Genomic DNA, 19764 nt, shown 5'->3' with positions numbered 1-19764 from the left:
AATTGTCACATTGTAACTTGTGATGCCTGATTAATTTTAGTGACATCCACCCCCTAATCAAGAAAATTACACTATCAAAGCAAAATGCACCAACAATGCTAAAAAGCAATCTTAATAACTTAGTTCCAATGTAGGAACCATTTTGATTCTTTAAAAGGCATCATTCTGGTGAGGATATGTTGTTTTTTGTTCTTGTGAGAATTAATGTTGATAAGGTAGATAAAGGTGAATCCTTCAATGAACACATTTATGCTCAGTTAAGTTGATACCATTTTAAAATGAGTTTATTGAAGTATTAAAAGGTAGGTGTTTAGATTCTAGCACATGAGGCCCATATCACCCAAACATTCTCCTTCCAAGTTTTGAATTGCTCCAGTGGTTTGGATTCTGGAAGTAAAAATGTGTATCACAGTGGCTCATGGGGCGGGGGTGGTATACCAATATACCTGGCATGCGAAAGTGAAGAGATCTGCTTCATTGCCCTTCTTGCCAACATGTAGTTTCTGGAGGGTTGATCCAAATTCCTTTCACAAAGTTTTTTTTTTTTATTGTGGGGTTATATAAAAGGTATCAAATGTGTTAATAACATTCCCAAAACAATATTTTACAATAACGTTTTGACATGTTTGAAATGTTAAAACGTTTTGAATAAAACCAAAACATGTTTATCACATGTTTATAATGTTTTAAGAACATTTTTGTGTTTGTTGGGATCAACCCTTGTCACTTGGGCATTCACTAAAGACGGTAACATCCCGCTGATGATGCTGAAGGTCCGTGAAGCACTTCCGGTAAGCAATAAATATATGTAGCATAGGTGTTCAAATCAAAATTTATATGTGTCTGAATATTAGGTCACATTTTATACAATGTCACTTCATACTCTGGAGGCCATGGTTGCCCCAGGTTTTGAGAAATTTTGCTATGTTTTATTTATATCATTATTTCAATTTATGATTTTTTTTGTATTTTGGTCGGCCCACATTTATGATGACCACCCCACATTTTTCAACCTTGCCACGGCCCTGCTGTACAGGTCATTGTACCTGTTGACCAAACATGTGGCTCTCAAGGTTAAATGACTGACATTGTACAATTAATTAAGGAAATACTTAGTTGTACTCATTATATATTTATTTAGGTCACTGTACCAGTGGTCAGTTATATCATACCACAGTAATGCAACACACATACTGATTATTTATTTTGATTGTACAAAGTTTTTCTGATACTTGGACTGCTTAGCGCATCAAAAAAGAAATTTTATAAGAAATCTGATTGCAATGCAACACAGACAATTAGAAAATGTCTGACACCCTTGGCTTTGTACATAAACACCAATTTTAATGCCACTTCCCTGGGCTACCAACCTCTGTCCTATAAAGTCCTATTCAGACTCCACATCAAATAGGCTGTAACCAGCTTGGATCAATTCTATGGGCCCAAAAAACAGATCCTGATAGTGGATTTTTGCAATATTCTGTGCTTTGCCCATTTTGAACTACTTCACTTTCTTTTGAATTTATGATTTTGAGTTTTTGTACATAATACCTATGCATAAAAGAACACTTGTGTGTTTTTGTTTTTGTGGTAGCTGTGTTAAGCATATAAAGTGCAAATGTTCTGTAAAAATTTACACTTTTACAGCAATCAAGAAATATGCCCTGGTTGGAGGGGAATCAGGGTCCAAAAGGGAAGATTTGACATAAAATTTTGGCCCCCACACAAATGTGGGGCTTATGTTATCGTTCAGATGGTTGGATGGTTGGCTGCCTGCCTGGTTGGCTGTCCATCCGAGCGGAAGCAAAACCATTAATCCACTTAAACGTTATAACCGATCAACTTCATTATTATGTCTTCAGAATCTGGGCTCCTATACTTTGTACATAACCTGGCTGTCTGATCAATTTGTGTATCGGTCACCTGGAGCTACAGGGTTTTTTTCATATCTGTAGCCTCTTCATAGAGTGCATAGTTCATATACTTTATATGTAAAAGTCTCTGTTGGTGTGATTTTTTGTTGTTTATGTGACAAGCCATGACCAAAAATCACATTTTTGACCAAAAAACACATTTTGACCAAAAATAACATTTTGACCAAAAAAAAATAACATTTTGACCAAAAATCACATGTTTGACCAAAAATCACATTTTTGACCAAAAATCACATTTTGGACCAAAAATCACATTTTTGACCAAAAATCATATTTTTGACCAAAAATCACATTTTGACCAAAAAATATGTTTTTGACCAAAAATCACTTTTTGACCAAAAATCACATTTTTGACCAAAAATCACATTTTTGACTAAAAATCATATTTTGACCAAAAATCACATTTTGACCAAAAATACGTTTTTGACCCAAAAACACATTTTGACCAAAATCACGCCAAAAATCATTTTTGACCAATAATCGCATTTTGACCAAAAATCATGTTTTTACCAAAAAAAGATTCTGAAGACATAATAATGATAAAATTGATGGATAATTTAGATGATACCTGAATTTATCAGTCTCGCTAGAGTTTTTTTTTTTTTTGCTCGACTTCGTCGCGCATGATATTTGAAAACTCTAGCTCGACCGATAAATTCAGGTATCACACTCAATCCGTCCAATTTTATATCAAACCTGGTATGCTGATAGGATATGGTGGTCTGATGTGCTGTATAGTTTTGCGTCATGTTATTTGCATATTTATGAATATAAATGAGCTTATTTGCATATTTTGCCTACATTTTCATTAATCCACTATGCAGCTTAAATGCAATGACCGATCAACTTCAAACTTGGAATGGTGATAGTATAAGGTAGCCGGATGTGCTGTATACTTTAATGTCATGTTTCTTGCATATTTATGAATATTAATGAGCTTATTTGCATATTCCATATTATTTGTATTTTCGAACCGTACCTTATTAAACCTTAGTTATTTATACACCTTTTGTGTTTTGTGTAGAGGCCACCTTAATTACGAACCACATGATTCTAGTTCTATCCTGATTTCACTCAAAAGTATTTTTCCATGCAGGCAGTCCTTCCCCCCCCCCCACCGCTAATTACACCCTGAGGTCAAATGTTTTCCTTCCCCTCCCCTTATGAGGTAGTGGCAAGTATGGGTCAATTGTTATCTTGCCAATGAAATCTTGTGATATGAAGTAGGAGATGCATTGCATATATTAATTTGATCAGTGAGATAGTACCTTCCTGTAAGGATGCTTAAGAGGTGTACATCAAGTTTGCCTAAGTGTCTAAAGTTAACACATAGCATGCCTTAAAGCTCCTTATTTAGGGCTGCCGTCCACATTTTGGGTGTAAGGACTGTAAGGAATAAGGTCAAACATGTGACAACATTGAACATCACTCTTAAATAAATGTATACATTGGGTCCAAGTAAATTAACATTTAAATAGTACTATTACTAGTACCCGGCATTAGTGTTGGTTCAGTGTTCTCTGCCCATTACGCCTTGCGGTACAATTCTGGTTTACCCTGCACACCCTGTGTTTTCAATACAGTTCTGGTTTACCCTACACACCCTATTTTTTAGGGTTAGTGTTGGGGTAAGGGTTATACTTGTGCGCAGGGTATACCAGAATTATTCCCTCCTTACACCTTTCACTCTTGCTTTCATCAGTCCTTGTCAATTGCACACAGTGTGTTCAATATCAGTCCGACATCTTCAGCAGGTGACTGCATGAAGAGGAAGGTGAAGGTAGTACGGATGATTGCAAACTTTGACAAACAAGGTGCAGACATGCATGGTAAAACATCACATGGTCAACTACTTAAGTCATTTAGCAAGTTTACCAACTATGCAAAGTTGAAATTGAGGTATGAGAAAGTGGCAGTTGTGTAGTCTTAGGGATTTGCGCCTTTTTCTACAGACTTTTTCACTTCCATTGAGACTTTTTATGTTAATTTTTCATAGAAAGGAAACAAGTATGTAATCTAACACCAAGGGATGGTGATACAATGTTGTGAAATATGTTTATTGAATGTGTACATCACCCAGAAGTAATTATTACTGATTACATGTATAAACGAATTTATATAACATTATTTGTACAGAAAAATGTTTAATGTAAAATATTTGTGTAAAGTGTAATTATAATGTATATATTTTGTGTCCCTTCGGTCTTCACAATAAATGACAAGAACCATACTCTCTGTTGCCCATGTTTCTTTGTTTCTTTGACGTTTTGTGCATTTGCTTTCGACACAGGCTTCCTGATAGTTATAATAACTTCTTGCTATCCAAATGAACCCAGGTTATCATTGTCCTTGACAAATCCCAGAGCTTATTGGGTTCCTTCCTTATCCCTTAATATAGCAACAATTTAGGGTGTAGAATGCAGTCAGCTACCTGCACAACCGATTCTTTTGTTCTGCAAGGCTCACTCAGTCATTTAATGATGCAATACAAACGATCGAAATTGGTGTTGAAATGAGCAAAATTTTGAGTTACACCTTTTCAGTGTAAAATTTTTTTTCTCAGCCAAATGAAAAGCAATAATTTTCATTTTTTCAGTAAATGGCTGGAAAAACTATAATGCTTGATACTGATTTTTTTAAAAATCCTGGTGTTAAACTTAGGCCTGAAATTCAGTCATTTAGTGTAAGATATTCGATTTTTATAGGCTTCAGCTCGGCCCGCGAGCTTTTTCTTGGATCAACCTTTTAGCTTTTCAAAGTAATATAGTTCGCTAATGAAGGATTTTCCCCAACTTTCTAAAGCACATCACCGTGAGCTATATATCATAGTTTTGTCAGAATTTCCGTTTTGATTTCACCATCTTTCACTGTCGGCTGAAAAAACACGTGAAATCTAAAGGCTAGTACTAGCATTTTGGATCGATATCCCTGGGTTTAATAGGAATACCGGCATGGCTATAGTGTTGCCAGAACTTCAATATAGCAAAGAAATTCCCAGACCTATAGCGCTCCTACTGATCATGTTTAACCAGAACACCCAATTGGGGATTTAATCGCTGGTCGGGCAATTTGCTTTCAATGAAAAATTGACCTGGATAACAACAAAGGAAATATCGACTATTTCAGCTGGTTGCTCTCGAGATAAAAGTACTCACCATTGCCTACTTTTACTTAGTTTGACATTTTCGGAGCATAAATGGAAAAAGGGTAAAACAAAAACGGAAATTCTGACAAAACTAAAACATATAGACCCACACGATGTGCTTTACAGAGGTGGGAAATATCTTTCTTTAGCAAACTATGTTAGTTTGAGACGCTAAAACATGAATTCCGTAAAAAGCTCGCAGGCGAATTCAAGGCCTATGAAAATCAAAAATATCACACTAAAAGACACAATTTGATGCTTAATTTTAACACCAGGATTTAAAAAAAAATGTATATTCAAGCACCAAGTTTTTAACTGACATTACTGAAGAAAAAAAAAATATTGCTTTATATTTGACCGAGAAAATTAATTTCATAGCAAAAAGGTGTATCTCTGAATTGTGCTGATTTTTACATGTATCGATCGACTTTTAGCGCGACTAAGCATTTCTAAAGAATTGGTTGTCCAGGCGGCAGACTGAATGCATACCTAGATGACTCAAACCCATGGAGGGTTGATTCAGACGATCACAACTATATTACCGTAAACGTTCGCCACTTCGCCTAATGGTGCTCCTTTGCCTTGGAGTAAATTTCATATACAAATAGAGAGATCCCTCCTCTAAAAAATTCCAACAAGAATTAAGGGTACGTGCCCTTATTTGCTGGTGGGATTTTTATTGGAGGACACTTTTAGTTTGTGTCTAAATTTCCAGTTATGCCAAGGGAGCCCGTAGCGCCATTAGGCGAACGTTTACGGTATATTAATACAATTCAGTGGTATGAAAATAGCTGTATAGTTGTCAACGGTTTTATTTCACTCTTATCGATCTTCTGAGAGTGAATTTAACTTTTTTTCAGTCTATAAAGAGGAAATTGTACTCTGAAAGGAGTAGAATTCACCCCATTTTCACTTTTTAATTTCCTTCCATTAGATTGATCACTAGTACTCTTTAGAGTGATTCAGCTTACTTGCTACATTCACCGGTTTTTTTACAATGTTAAAAGCATATCTATTTAGGTAACGCCGACCAGTTGGCGCCTAGATACAAATAGCTATAACAAACCTCACGCTTGAAGCTCTGTAAACCTGATATGAAGCTTTAAGTGTTGGTAGGACATTCCAAGTAGAGTATGGAAGAATTGATCTACTGTGGGATCACAGACCAAAAGACGTAAAATTGATAACGTTCAAAGTAAAAATCAAATACTCGGAGAATTGTGCCCATAACAGCATATCAAAAACTACAACAACAAAATAAAAATATGGGGTCAATTGGTGAGAGCGTGTTTTTTGTACATTTTGCTCTCACCGAATTGGGTGAGAGATGGACTGTTTGGATCTAAATTATGAGGGCATTGGGTGAGAATATGACCTTTTTAAAATGGGGTCTTTGGGTGAGAGCCAAAAGAAGCCTCGAAAATTGAATTTGTAGTTCAGTATAAATGGCTCCAAATGGTTGTGTTATTTCCAAAGAAGTAACAAAATCGATGATAGATTAGATGACTCGTTGCTGTTCAAATGGAAATATAAGGGTCTTGGGTGACAGATGGAAAGGACAAATATGGGGTCTTTGGGTGACAGAGCATGTGCTCATAAAAATATGGGGTCTTTGGGTGACATTGAAAGGGGGGTCTTAACGGACCTACATACGTGTCACCTCCAAAGTTGGAGTCCCCCGGCCCATCTGATCTGATCTCCCCGATCAAATTCCTGCCAAACTTCTCGTGACATTTGAATAAATACAAAAAGTGTCATATTTATGATTTTGTTTTAAAACTTGATAGCGATTTGCCTCCTGTGTAAAAGACAGCCCCAGAGAATGAATTAGTCATAAGCATCAGACTTCCTCCGTGTAGGAAGATAGGAAGGAAATGAAATACCCATAACCTTCAAAAATTAAAGTTTAAAAAAGATTTCTCACAGTAAGGCCGCGGAATATGTAAAAAGAAACGAAAATATGAAAATGTACATTTTAAGGCAATTTGGTGACGCAGTTTACAGATTTGTATATACAAAAGAATAAGCATTATCATTGTCTATTTTCCACTTTAGGGCTTAGTCACCCACCTTTGCACAGTATTTTTTGTGGGAGCTGAGAGCACGCCAGAGCCCGCATCAGACACACCAAATTGCATTCTGAATTCGAGGAATGTCCTGATGATTTCAAATAATTTTGATTTTGACATTTGCGATATAATAGAAATTTCATGTCAAATTATTAAAATTTAACATTTTTGACATTTAAAGGCCCATTCAGTGATCCATCGAAAGTGTAAACAAAATTAAATTATGTACAACTTGTTAAAACTGTACAAAGGACTTAGGTTAAGAATTTTATATTTTTAAAATTTTTGATATTTAACAGTCCTCGAAGTAAAATTTATAAATCTAATGGTATGTACTTAAAAAGTATGGAGCTGGGAGGAAAGACGACGATCAATTGAAAGTTTTGACCTTTGATATTGAAGATATACATTTTTCCCCCAAAGACCAAATTTATTTTTTGGTGTTTTGGGGGAAAAATCCATATATTCAATATAAAAGGTCAAAATTAAAGAGCTGCAGTGTATTTCCTTCATATTAATTCATTGATCTTAATGTTATAGGAAATAAGTCAAGGAAACCAATCATCACATTTATATTATAGGCCCTATAGGTTGTGTGGTTCTGGAGTTAATGCCAAAATATAGATACCAAAACGAAAGTTTTGAACGTGACCTCATTTCGAAAAAATAATAGACATGGGACAGATTCAAGCCTTGGAACCTCCTTTATAGAAATCATATCTCTCTTCTTGAGTGTCATCTTTACTTGTCTCTATATTTGAGCGCAAATGCCGGAAGGTCATGCTCCGCATAGTTTTTGTGCAGTTTCCGTTCTGCCTGTGCGTACACTTGGATCCTGATAGGACAAACCTCGAACAAATTTGGAAAAAGCCTCTCCCACAATGTAAATTTGGAACTGTTGAAATGTCAATGTTGCAGGGGAGCTATTTATCATGTTTATTTTTTGATATGTTTGGAACACTATCTACACACTCTACGCGGGTAGTATGTTAAAACATTCATTATCACTGATTATAATGATGGACTATACAGAGAACCAAGTTAACCAAATTTAAAAAGGCTGGGTACAAGTAGAGCTAAGTAGATGTAGTTTTAGAACCACACCTAAAACAACGTCCCTGATTCATTACGGGTCTTGATACGGCATACCACCTCTGCCCCATGAGACATAACCCTGCCTCATTATCAATCCAGATACGCCTTGTTTTGCATCAGCTACACTATGTATTTACATTAAAGAAACAGTCTTGGGACTTGAACTTAATTAAAGGTTTTTAGTTACTTAAATACCAGTAGGCGTTATTTAAGTTTTAATTGATGTCAACATGGTCAAAAGTTCCTTGTTTTCACTGCACTGATACATATTCAATCCCCAAATTAAAATACTCAGGATTGGCTTATCAATGTTACCTTAACTTCCTTTTTAAGGAAGCATGTTATAAGCATGTTATAAGCATGTTATAACATGCTTTTTAACATGCAAAGCATGTTATAAGCCCCGGGGTTATTAGGATCATTAGGATACAGTATTGATATTGCAGTGATTCGTTTAAGGGATGGGGTATGAACGTTATATTTTTGTGGCACATGAGAACACATCAGACATATCGAATTGCATTCTGAATACGACATTTTAAATTCGCGATATAATACATATTTTATGGCAAATTATTAAAACTTGATATTTTTCATATTTAACAGTCCTGGAAGTAAACTCGATTAATCTATTTATATTTACTTAAAGTGAAGCTGGGATGAAAAGCCGACCATCAATCCATCAATTGAAAATTTTGACCTTTCATACTGAAGATATACATTTGTTCTCTTATTTGGTGTTTTTGGGAAAATCTATATCTTCAATAATTATGAAAGGTCAAAATTTTCATATGATGGACGGCTTTTCATCCCAGCTACATACACTTTAAGTACATATCATTAGATTTATACAATTTACTTCGAGGATTAAAAAAAATCAAAATGATTTGATATCAAATGGACATTCCTCGTATTCAAATGCAATTCGACATGTCTGATGTGCTTTCAGGTCCCACAAAAAATACATGAAATCGTCGATACCCGAAAAAAAGTAGGATAATTTGTGAATTTAGATTGACAAAGTATCAAATAGAAATAGAGGTTTCCGAGCGTGTAAAATCACGTTGAATTGTCTGTGCATTGATAAGGTTCAAAAGGTCTTAAGTTGCCCTTCAAAATACAAAATAAATAGCATAATTATTTCTTTGGGATTTGTGACACACCTGCACAAAATTATAGAAAAATCGGCCCTCGTAAAAGTTAAAAAAAAAAAAAAAAAAAAAGAGAGAGAAAAAAGAGCGTTAACCAAAACGCACTGCAACATTGAACATCCAAGCCTATTTTGGGAAATTCCTATGAGCTTACAAATCATAACATACTACAGAGTATCCCATAATCATGCTAAAATATTTATCCTTAGAGTTTTCTCCTTCAATTTTGGATGATGTGATAAATATTTCTAGGCAAAACCTCATAGTATAAAACATGGCAGACCCTCCATCAAATAGCTTCAATTTGGACATTCAATTGGCAAAATTTTCCAACACCTCACCATATTCACTTAATATCAATGTCCACGTAATTATACGTACAGAGTGTCCCAGAAAAAACGCGTTCTAACGAATGTGATAATATTCTACAATATGTTTTCAATCATCATTCTGAGCGTACATATGTGAAAGTCCCATCTTTTAGCTATAATTTGTAAGGAACCAGAGATCATTCGACCAAACAGTCTTATAGATATGAACTCGAATGTAAAAATTTTGCAGGGCCAATTGTGCAATTTTCGTGCGGACACAGACCACGTGCGTTCATCTGTGGATCAATGTTCTATTTTTTAAATAAAAAATGGGAATATATTTGTTAAAAAGTGATATGTGCAATGCATCGGAAATATTCTGATAATTATAAAAAGTAATATTCAAATTTTGATAGGTCTATTAGTTCTAAGTATTGGACAAAATATAGAGATCTTGCATTGTTTTACATTTTTACCTATAACTCAAGAATCGTAAAATCTACCAAAACGTTAGTGTCCTTTTTGACATGATCAAAAAATCTCTTTTAAAAACATGTGTTACTTTGTCTCCAAAAGTCCCGGAAAAAGTCGCCATATGAATGATCATTGTGCATGTTCCAGTGCGACTTCAAGTCAATAGAAATTTGCAAAATTTATCCTGCAACCAATTATACTTGCAAGATCATATCTTCAAAACAGTTTTATCAAATACGCTCTGGTTTTCTACCAATTATAGCTAAAAGATGTGGCTTTCACATTCCATACAGAATATACCAAAAAATACGACCGATGCCTCGTAATTCCAACCCAGTGCCCACTCAGTCAGTCCCGATGCCCCCGCCATCGGATGACACACGTGTACGCCACTGATATCTATACTAATAAAATAATAAGCGGTCTCTATCTGTCTATCTGTCTGTCTATCTATCTGTCTGTCCGGCTATGCGTTTCGCCGCGCTTCGACGCATCGCGCTGAAATTTCGGATATAGATAGGTATTGGGAAAAGCATGTTGGCCATGTGGTTTTGAAGGTCATCGGAGGTCAAGGTCAAAGGTCAAAATTTCAAACTTTGTCCGATCGGGATCAAACTTGGTGGGTGGAATCCTTGATACGAGGGGAATATATGACCGAAATAAAATCGAGGTCAACCGAGGTCAAAGGTCATTACGGAGGGGTCAAATTTCAAACTTTGTCCGATCAGGCTCAAACTTGGTGGTCGAAACCTTCGTATGAGGGGATCATGAAAAACATTATATGGAGGTCATCCGAGGTCAAAGGTCAAAGGTCAAAGGTCATGGATTTCAAACTTTGTCCTATCGGGTTCAAACTTGGTGGGTGCAATCCTTGATACGAGGGGAATATATGCGCAAAACAAAATTGAGGTCAACCGAGGTCAAAGGTCATGTAGGGGCTAAATTTCAACTTTGCTCTATTGGGCTTAAACTTGATAGGTGGAATCCTTCGTATGACTGAGGGGAGCATGACAAAAATTGCACCGAGGTCATCCAAGTTCAAAGGTCATCTGGGGTCAAACAGTATCGCTATCATGCCAGTGCTCTCACAGCATCTGGGCTCTCATAGCCGCAGGTGCACTAGTATTATAAATAAATACACATTTGAAAGTCGATTGAATTTTACTTTTCTTGAGAAACTAAATGAAAAGTTTGTACACCATTTTATTAACATCATATCTTACAAAGTCATTTATACAGATCATCATCTAAAAACCTTACTTATAACATGGTATTTGCAATAGTTACAGAGAATCCAAAAAGGTTACATGTAGATGTGAGTGACGTGAATGTCAAAGCACTTCTGAGCACAACCGTGAATGGAGACCCCCCCCCCATAGCAGCCAGGGGTGATTTTTTTGGAATTCAAAACACTGCACTAAGTAATCATAGCTATTGTTTGATAGGATCACGCAAAACGTCGGGCTTCCAAACACTACATTTCGATGAAATCAGAATTGAATTGATAGTTTATGAGATTTTTAACAACAGTCTCTTAAGGGATCTGGAATGAGCGTTTTGACAGTATTTTTTGTGGGACATGATAGTACATCAGACATATCGAATTGCATTCTGAATACGAAGAATGTCTTTCTGATATCAAATAATTTTCATTTTTTGAAATTCACGATATAATACAAATTTTATGACAAATTATTAAAATTTGATAGGCCTATTTTTCACAATTTTGATATATAACAGTCCTCAAAGTAAATTTTATAAATCTAATGACATATTTTTAAAGTGTATGTAGCTGGGAGGAAAAGCCGACGATCAATTGAAAATTTTGACCTCCCAAAAAGACCTATTTTTTTTGTGGTGTTTTGGGGAAAAAATCCATATCTTCAATACGAAAGGTTAAAATTTTCAATTGATCGTCGGCTTTTCATCCCACCTACATACACTTTAAGTATAAATCATCAGATTTATAAAGTTTACTTCGAGTACTGTTAAATATCCAAAATATCAATTTTTAATCATTTGCCATAAAATGTGTATTACATTGCGAATTTCAAAAAATCAAAATTATTTTATATCAGAAGGACATTCTTCGTATTCAGAATGCAATTCGATATGTCTGATGTGCTCTAATCTCCCACAATAAATACTGTCCAAACTTTCATACCCCACCCCTTAAACAATAGAAAACAACTTCCCGATTGTTTTTATCGCATCTCCTACATCGATTTTTCGCGCGACATTCAACTAGTTTCACTTGATTGCATCATACGTTTTATCAGCGCTTTGTTAGCGGTATAATATACAAACAAACATTCTGATGTTGACAACCATTCCATGTTTAAAATCTCGTGGCATAAACAACATAGATAACATTATAATTAAAGACCGATTTAAAAAGACTAGTTTGCGTATGATGTCCTGTCAACCAGACCAAAAATGTCGTACTGCACAGTTCAGCACCCAATCACGCCCGTACCGTTGCCCTGACGTCAGACACAAACTTGTCTTTTTAATGATGCTGTACTCCAGAGGATAGAATAACATTTTTACAGCAATAATAATAACATAAATGACGGAGCTTGCTACATTTAATCCAATGATGAGAGTATAAGTTGTGAATCGCCAATATGTGGAATCCTGGGGTTCTCTACCAGAAGTCAGTTTGATCAAAATTTTGTCCCACAATACAATATGTGTATTGTAGAACAAAAGAAATGCATTAACCTCCCAGCTGTATCTATTGTTATGCAATACTCCTATTACCTTGTGGGAAGGAATTTCGGTCAAACTGAAACCCAGGATTCACGTATTGAATGCTCCTTCAATTTTCAAACACACTTTACCGGTCCAGACATTAGGAAAACACTACCGTGTTTCGTTATTTAGATTAGCCACAGATCGGAAATAATCGTCATATTTTATTATGGAATTGAGGAAGAGCTATTTATGGCGCGGGTTTTTTTTCCTTTCGTTACCTTGACACACACCAAATGGCTATAAATATAATAATTTCTGGTTAACATCCATCTCCACAATCGAACTATTTTACTGACAGGCTGCTGATAAGTATTAGGACCTGAATACACCTTTGATATAACCTGTTTTAATGAGATTAGAAAATAACGATTGCTTAATAGGAAAAAAAACCTATAAAACTGCATTCAAAATTGTTCATGAAAACTGTACCTTTGGTCTTTTTTATTTGGGTTGCTCTTTTTTTCCAAAATCATAATCATTGTTATATTAAAACTATGTTCATAACGCATTAGTCCAGTATCTACCAGGTTTTAATGTGCATCCCCCAGGACTCTACCAAACCACCTTTATGGTCCTATAACACATTCAAGATGTTAACAAAAAATCTGGTTACCAAGCACACCAAATTATTCCCCTCATTGTAAGGATTCAGAAAAAGTATAGTTTGACCTACCTGCGACATACCGTTCTTGAGTTATAAGCAAAAATGTCAAATTTTGGGCGGTGGTACAGTTTTTTGGGCCACACAGGGGCCAAAAATAAAAAATGCTCCGATTTGAACGAAATTGGTCTGAAATTACTTGTTATGTAAAAATAAGTCAAATTAGAAATAGTTGTAACCATATAGGATGTTTCGTTACCTAGGAAACATCACAACATAGGTTGTGGTCAATATAGGCTGTAATGGGGATTGACCTTTAATGGCCAATTTTGTCAACAACAAAGCATTTTAGACAGTGCAAACGATTCCTTTTTTGGCTCGCTTTTGCATGACGAGAAATTTGAGACAATTTGTGTTGAAATCGGAGCATTTTTAATTTTTGGCCCCTGTGTGCCAAAACTAACTGACCACCGCCCAAAATTTGACCTTTTAGCTTATAACTCAAGAACGGTATGTCGCAGTACTAGGTAGGTCAAACTATACCTTTTCTGAATCCTTGCAATGAGAGGAATAATTTGGTGTGCTTGTTAACCAGACTTGGTCAACTTTGAAATTTGACCGCTGTGTTGACCTTTAACCTTGAATATGGCCGGAGTGCCGGGAAATATTTTTTGTTAACATCTTGAATGTGTTATAGGACCATAAAAGGAAACTAAAAAAGTTGGTTTGGTAGAGTCCGGGGGGATGCACATTAAAACCTGGTAATACTGGGTTGTTTTCATCGTACCACTATACAAGGGCTCAACTGACGTATTTATTATTTGCGATGCTTTAGTTTACACCGACTTAACGTGAGCATGGTGAGTGAAAATCGTTTAAAGGGGTTAGATTTAGGGTTAGAAAGTTTGGGGTTTCAGATGTTATGGATACTACCATCTAAAATGAAAACCCATTTCGGCATCAATGTCAATTAAGCCTTTTTGTCTTGTTCACGGCAGTATTGCACAATCCGCAATTGGCAAACTAAAGCAAAGTACCAGTTAAGTAAGATTATGTTGTGCGTAAGAAACATAATTTATTTGGAAGATGTCGTAGACACTTCTTTATTTCATTATAAGAAACAATTGAACAATATTGAACATAACTGTCAGCATTTGTATATATTCTAACAATGAAAAGGTTTTTGACAACGTAGTATTGAGTCAAAACTGTGATGGTCAAATTCAACTAAGAAGGGATTGTGTGATGTTAAGTAGGTAACCATGGTAACGGGGCAACGCACGCATCCTGCACATGAACATATAGACGAATCCAAATCCACGCATTCCTACACCTGACTAGCAGCCTTTAGTTGGGTAGCCGTCGGCTACAATGCACTCAAAATGTGAAATGATTCGGGAATCATTCGGCCTTGGCGGAAATTTTAAACTGCATTCCATCACCCGTTTTACACCTTTCATAATACTCGGATTATCTACACGCGGTATCTATGCTTTGATGTACTTCCTCGTCCTTGCATCTTCTCTAGGTGTTAGGCGGCTTTTAATATTTGCACAATTGGACGCTCAAAACACTACGTTGGTGCTAGCGGCTACCCAAAGATGTCCGACCAAATCCTGACCATGACTTGGCTCGTTGGATTCGTCTATAAACACAAGATTGTGTGATGCTTGCTTCATCAACCACCAACCAATCAGGTACAATTCATATCATGTTTACAAAGTTGTGGCATTGATCCAACTCATACACATGTTACGTCACGCTCTTCTTCAGGTTTCATATGTTAAGATACGGATTATTCCTACTTGGTCCAATCCCACTTCGTCCAATCCCATTTGGTCCAATCCCACTTCGTCCAATCCCATTTGGTCCAATCCCACTTCGTCCAATCCCATTTGGTCCAATCCCACTTCGTCCATTCCCACTTGGCCCAGTTCCCACTTGGTCCAATCCAATTTGGTCCAATCCTACTTGGTCCAATCCCACTAGGGCCATGTCCCACTAGGGCCATGTCCCACTTGGTCCATGTCCCACTAGGGCCATGTCCCACTTAGTCCATGTCCCACTAGGTCCATGTCCCATTAGGGCTATGTCCCACTAGGGTCATGTCCCACTAGGTCCATGTCCCACTAGGGCCATGTCCCACTAGGTCCATGTCCCACTAGGGCCATGTCACACTAGGTCCATGTCCCACTTAGGCCATGTCCCAATAGGGCCATGTCCCACTTAGGCCATGTCCTACTTAGACCATGTCCCACTTAGAAAAACAGTTTCATGCTCAGACAGATATTACTACCAACCGAATGGCCCAAGTGGGACATGGACCTAATGGGACATGGACCTAGTGGGACATAGCCCTAGTGGGACATGGCCCAAGTGGGACATGGACCTAGTGGGACATGGCCTAAGTGGGACATGGCCCTAGTGGGACATGGCCTAATTGGAACATGGCCTAATTGGAACATGGCCCTAGTGGGAATGACCTAAGTGGGACATGGTCAAGTGGGACATGGACTAAGTGGGATATGGCCTCGGACATGGACTAAGTGAGATTGGACTAACTGGGTCTGGACAAGTGGGATTTGGCCCAAATGGGATTGGACCAAGTGGGAATTGTCCAGATTTGTTGGTAAAAATCCAAACCATTATTACACAATTACAACAAATAAAACTTTTTGGTGAAAATCCAAAACAATGCTATCATCAATACAAATTCACGACAAATGTTATCATCTAGGATTGAAATGTCTTGTTGCTCTGTCTGCAGACATACATCTAACCTGGATGTCACTTGGGTCAACAGGTGGCGAAAATCGGTAATGGTATACCGACTCCCGAGTTTGTTGGTTTAATACGTCCTCATAATATTCCTGGCTATAATAAGGATCCCCATCTTCATCTTCATCTTCCACTTCATATTCATCAGAATAATAGGTGGAAGGGTCGTAAGTACTGAGTCTGGGCGAATTCAATCCTTGGTAGTTGGAGCTTTGTGAAGCCATACTTTCTGGTCTTAGGTCCAGATAACTCATTTGGTCATCATTGTCTGGATCATGCCTCTGATTCCGTCGTGGGTAGTCTCTTGGAGGCAGACTATATTCATCAGCAGTAGGCCTATTCATGGGTGGCCTATTCATGGGTGGCCCATCACTGGAACTGTGATCAGCAACTAAAGACGAACACGGAATGGACGTGGAATGAGTCCTATTAATCAACGTATTGGCAATACTACCGTCTCTGTTGTTTTTAAGATACTTTCGAGTCAATATGAGACCTACTGCAACAATGACACCAATTAGTATTCCAACTAAAGCTGCCGCCATAGCGGTCATCGCAGGTGACGACATTGCGCCTCCGCTAGGCGTATCTATACCACCCCAATGATCTCCTCCTAATTCGGATTCAAAATGTACATCATAATCACCCATGATCCAAGTTGGTCTTGGGTTAATAGTCACTGGTCGCCCAGTATGCCCAACTGGGTCTCGTGGAATAAATGACGTTGGTTTAGGTTTTGGTTTTGGTTTGTTTGAAGACATGACTGATATAACACTTGTAGATCTTGTTTGAAAACCGTGACTATTTGTTAAAACACAGCTTACTTTTGCGTTATTACTTGCCGCCGTTATTCCGCCAATCTTCAATTTGTGTCCATTTGGTCCAAACACGGCAATACTTTTAGAAAATGGCAACGGTTTATCGTTAAGCTGCCAAGTATATCCAAATGAAGTCGTGCCTTGACCATAGCAAGTAAAAGTGACGCTTTGCCCCGGACGCACTTCGACTCGAGGAGATGGTTGAAGGTCAACTTTAAGATCAATTTCAAGAGGAATAACCTCACACGTCCTCGGAGTTTTATAGGCCGGAGTAAATTCCTGGCAAATAAATGCTTTACCATAATCTTTCGCTGTCAAAGTACGGGTGTACGAAATGTGTGCTTCTTTTTTAGGTGTTAGTGCTCTCTTACCATCTCCCCATCTGACCACTCCTTTTGGCTTTCCTCCCATGGTGTCACAAGACAATTTTACTTCCATACCCGGAGCTAACCCAAAAGCTGGTTCCATCTGACACATAGGATAACCAGGGTTAGGCTGCCTAACAACTCTCAAAGCCGCTGATCTTTTAACAATTCGCGTTAATCCCACAAGAGCCATACATTCGTAACGTCCAGCATCACTCATCTTAACATCCTTTATCCTTAGATGATATTCTCCTCGTCCTCTGTTCCCAACGACGGTAATCCTTTGGCTTTTATCAAATCCGAGGGTCAGGTCGACTGTTGCTCCAATGGATAGTTGTAGTCTAGGTTTACCACTGGCGATATGGTTCCATACTACGACTCCGGTCATACTGTTTACAGCACAATGCAGGACGGCTGATTGTCCTTCAACTCCGACGGTGTTCTTTGGTGTAAGTCGGTACTGCCCATTGACAAAGTCTATACTGGTAAGGAAACAAAGAAACAGGAAGCCCAGTACCTCTTTAAACCTCCATTCATATAAACATGTTATTGAAGCCATTTTATGCAGGTTCGTTAGAGCATTTGTCATAAAACGACGATGTTCGGCATGTCAATGTGTTCAACATCCGTTCCACTACAAATACATGTTAGAACATTTTGAACATGGTTTTTAGCAGAGTAATTTCCGCCACACCGGATGATACAGAATGAACACACCTACACATTAGCTTATCGATATGTTATAACGTGTTGCCGCAAAACATATTGCTCAAAATGCCAAAATTATCGTCGTAAAATTCGGCACTGACATGTTCTTTCGTTCAATCGGCAATCCATGACTGCAAGAGCTTCCATGTCCCTGGAACTAGCTTCAGTTACAGTGTGCGAATGTTTATGGCCTGGAGATCAAAGTGTTATTATTCTCTGACTAAGAAAAACGTTGGTGTGCCTAAATATCACCATACCCTAGACATAATTAATCCCATGATGCTTTGCGGAGAACGTTTGGCTGATAGCCACGCAAGTACAGTCACAACTGAAATTTATACAGCTCAGAGTTGCTCAGAATATATATAAAACTATACACAAACAACGGCGATTCGAAGGATCATTGAGGTTCCGCATTTAATTAGAAGCATGAGAACCGGGGATTAGAACGGTCAATTTTGAGGTGACACGTGTGTCAAGTATGTGTCAGAATTAAGCTGTCAAGCATATCAAAATCATTGCCACCTAAACCACTGTCACAGACCATAATATGAACAATCAAACGTAAACATCCATGATGAAGAACATTTAACATGTTTAATGCTAAGAGGCTACATTGGGCTATCTTTGCTGTATTATTTTTCCAATAAATCCAGCCACAACGCACCTAAAGATACCTAAAGACTCCATGAAGACACCTCGTTTGTTTGCTTTCGTGGTCACTGGGTTTTCACAAGATCACCAATAGGGCTTACCAGCAGAAGGGGTCTGTCACGATCTTGAGGACTCTGACCTATAGAAATTTTGGTCACCCTTATCAAAACAATCGAATAGAATCAAACAATAAAATTTCTTACTTATTTCATATTCATTGACCTTGAATTATATACGAAGTTTTTGTCTTTCAGTTGGAATATGTTGAGTGTGCTTTCGGATGAATTAGTGTCAATCGGATTCAGAACCACTATTTCAGTCGACTATATACTCATGCAGGCACAGTAATAAAAGTAATGTTATTTTTTGATGAAACTGTTAATACATGGAAAGAGCTTTGAGTTTTGATTTTACAGTGAACGTTTCAACAGAACGCAAAGATATCTAATTGGATATGCTCCAGAATTAAGCCCTGCTGGAATAAGACGTTCTGATTGTTCGAACACCCAAGGTGGTTGCACCTAAATACCGTGGTTACATTTTGGAAAGAAATGCTGTCCACATTCAAAATGAGTGCTCTTTTTGTTTTTCCTACCGCCAAATCGCTAAGTGAATATTCATAATCTGTCGCGCCCATCAGAATATTCCTCAATGTCATATGGCGACCCAGTTTGAAAATATTGTATTACTATAAATATAATTCACTCTTAATATCTTCCTATGGCCTGCCTTCGGTCGAATGATAAAATGGAAACATAAAAACATCTACCTCTCCTTGCGGTTTTAAATGATTGTCGCTAATAGTAACAAGCTAATGACAAATGTCATGTGGGATGTCTTGTGGGATTTGGGTCTGTTTGGTTACTATTCGTGACTCATTGGGCTATATAACAGGCAATATTCC

General features: G+C 37.4%; 1 protein-coding gene across 1 annotated transcript; it reads right to left on the bottom strand.

Moving 5' to 3' along the window:
* Window positions 1-15666: 15666 nt before the first annotated feature.
* Window positions 15667-18450, bottom strand: LOC140158567 (uncharacterized). Its single transcript, XM_072181704.1, has one exon. The coding sequence runs from the start codon at window positions 18085-18087 to the stop codon at window positions 16267-16269; it is 1821 nt and encodes a 606-aa protein (XP_072037805.1). The 5' UTR covers window positions 18088-18450; the 3' UTR covers window positions 15667-16266.
* Window positions 18451-19764: the final 1314 nt, after the last annotated feature.

The sequence above is a fragment of the Amphiura filiformis genome, chromosome 8, assembly GCF_039555335.1.
Source record: "Amphiura filiformis chromosome 8, Afil_fr2py, whole genome shotgun sequence".
NCBI classification, from domain to species: Eukaryota; Metazoa; Echinodermata; class Ophiuroidea; order Amphilepidida; family Amphiuridae; genus Amphiura; species Amphiura filiformis.
Note: the sequence above shows the minus strand (reverse complement) of the source record. Positions and strands in the feature narration are given on the sequence as shown.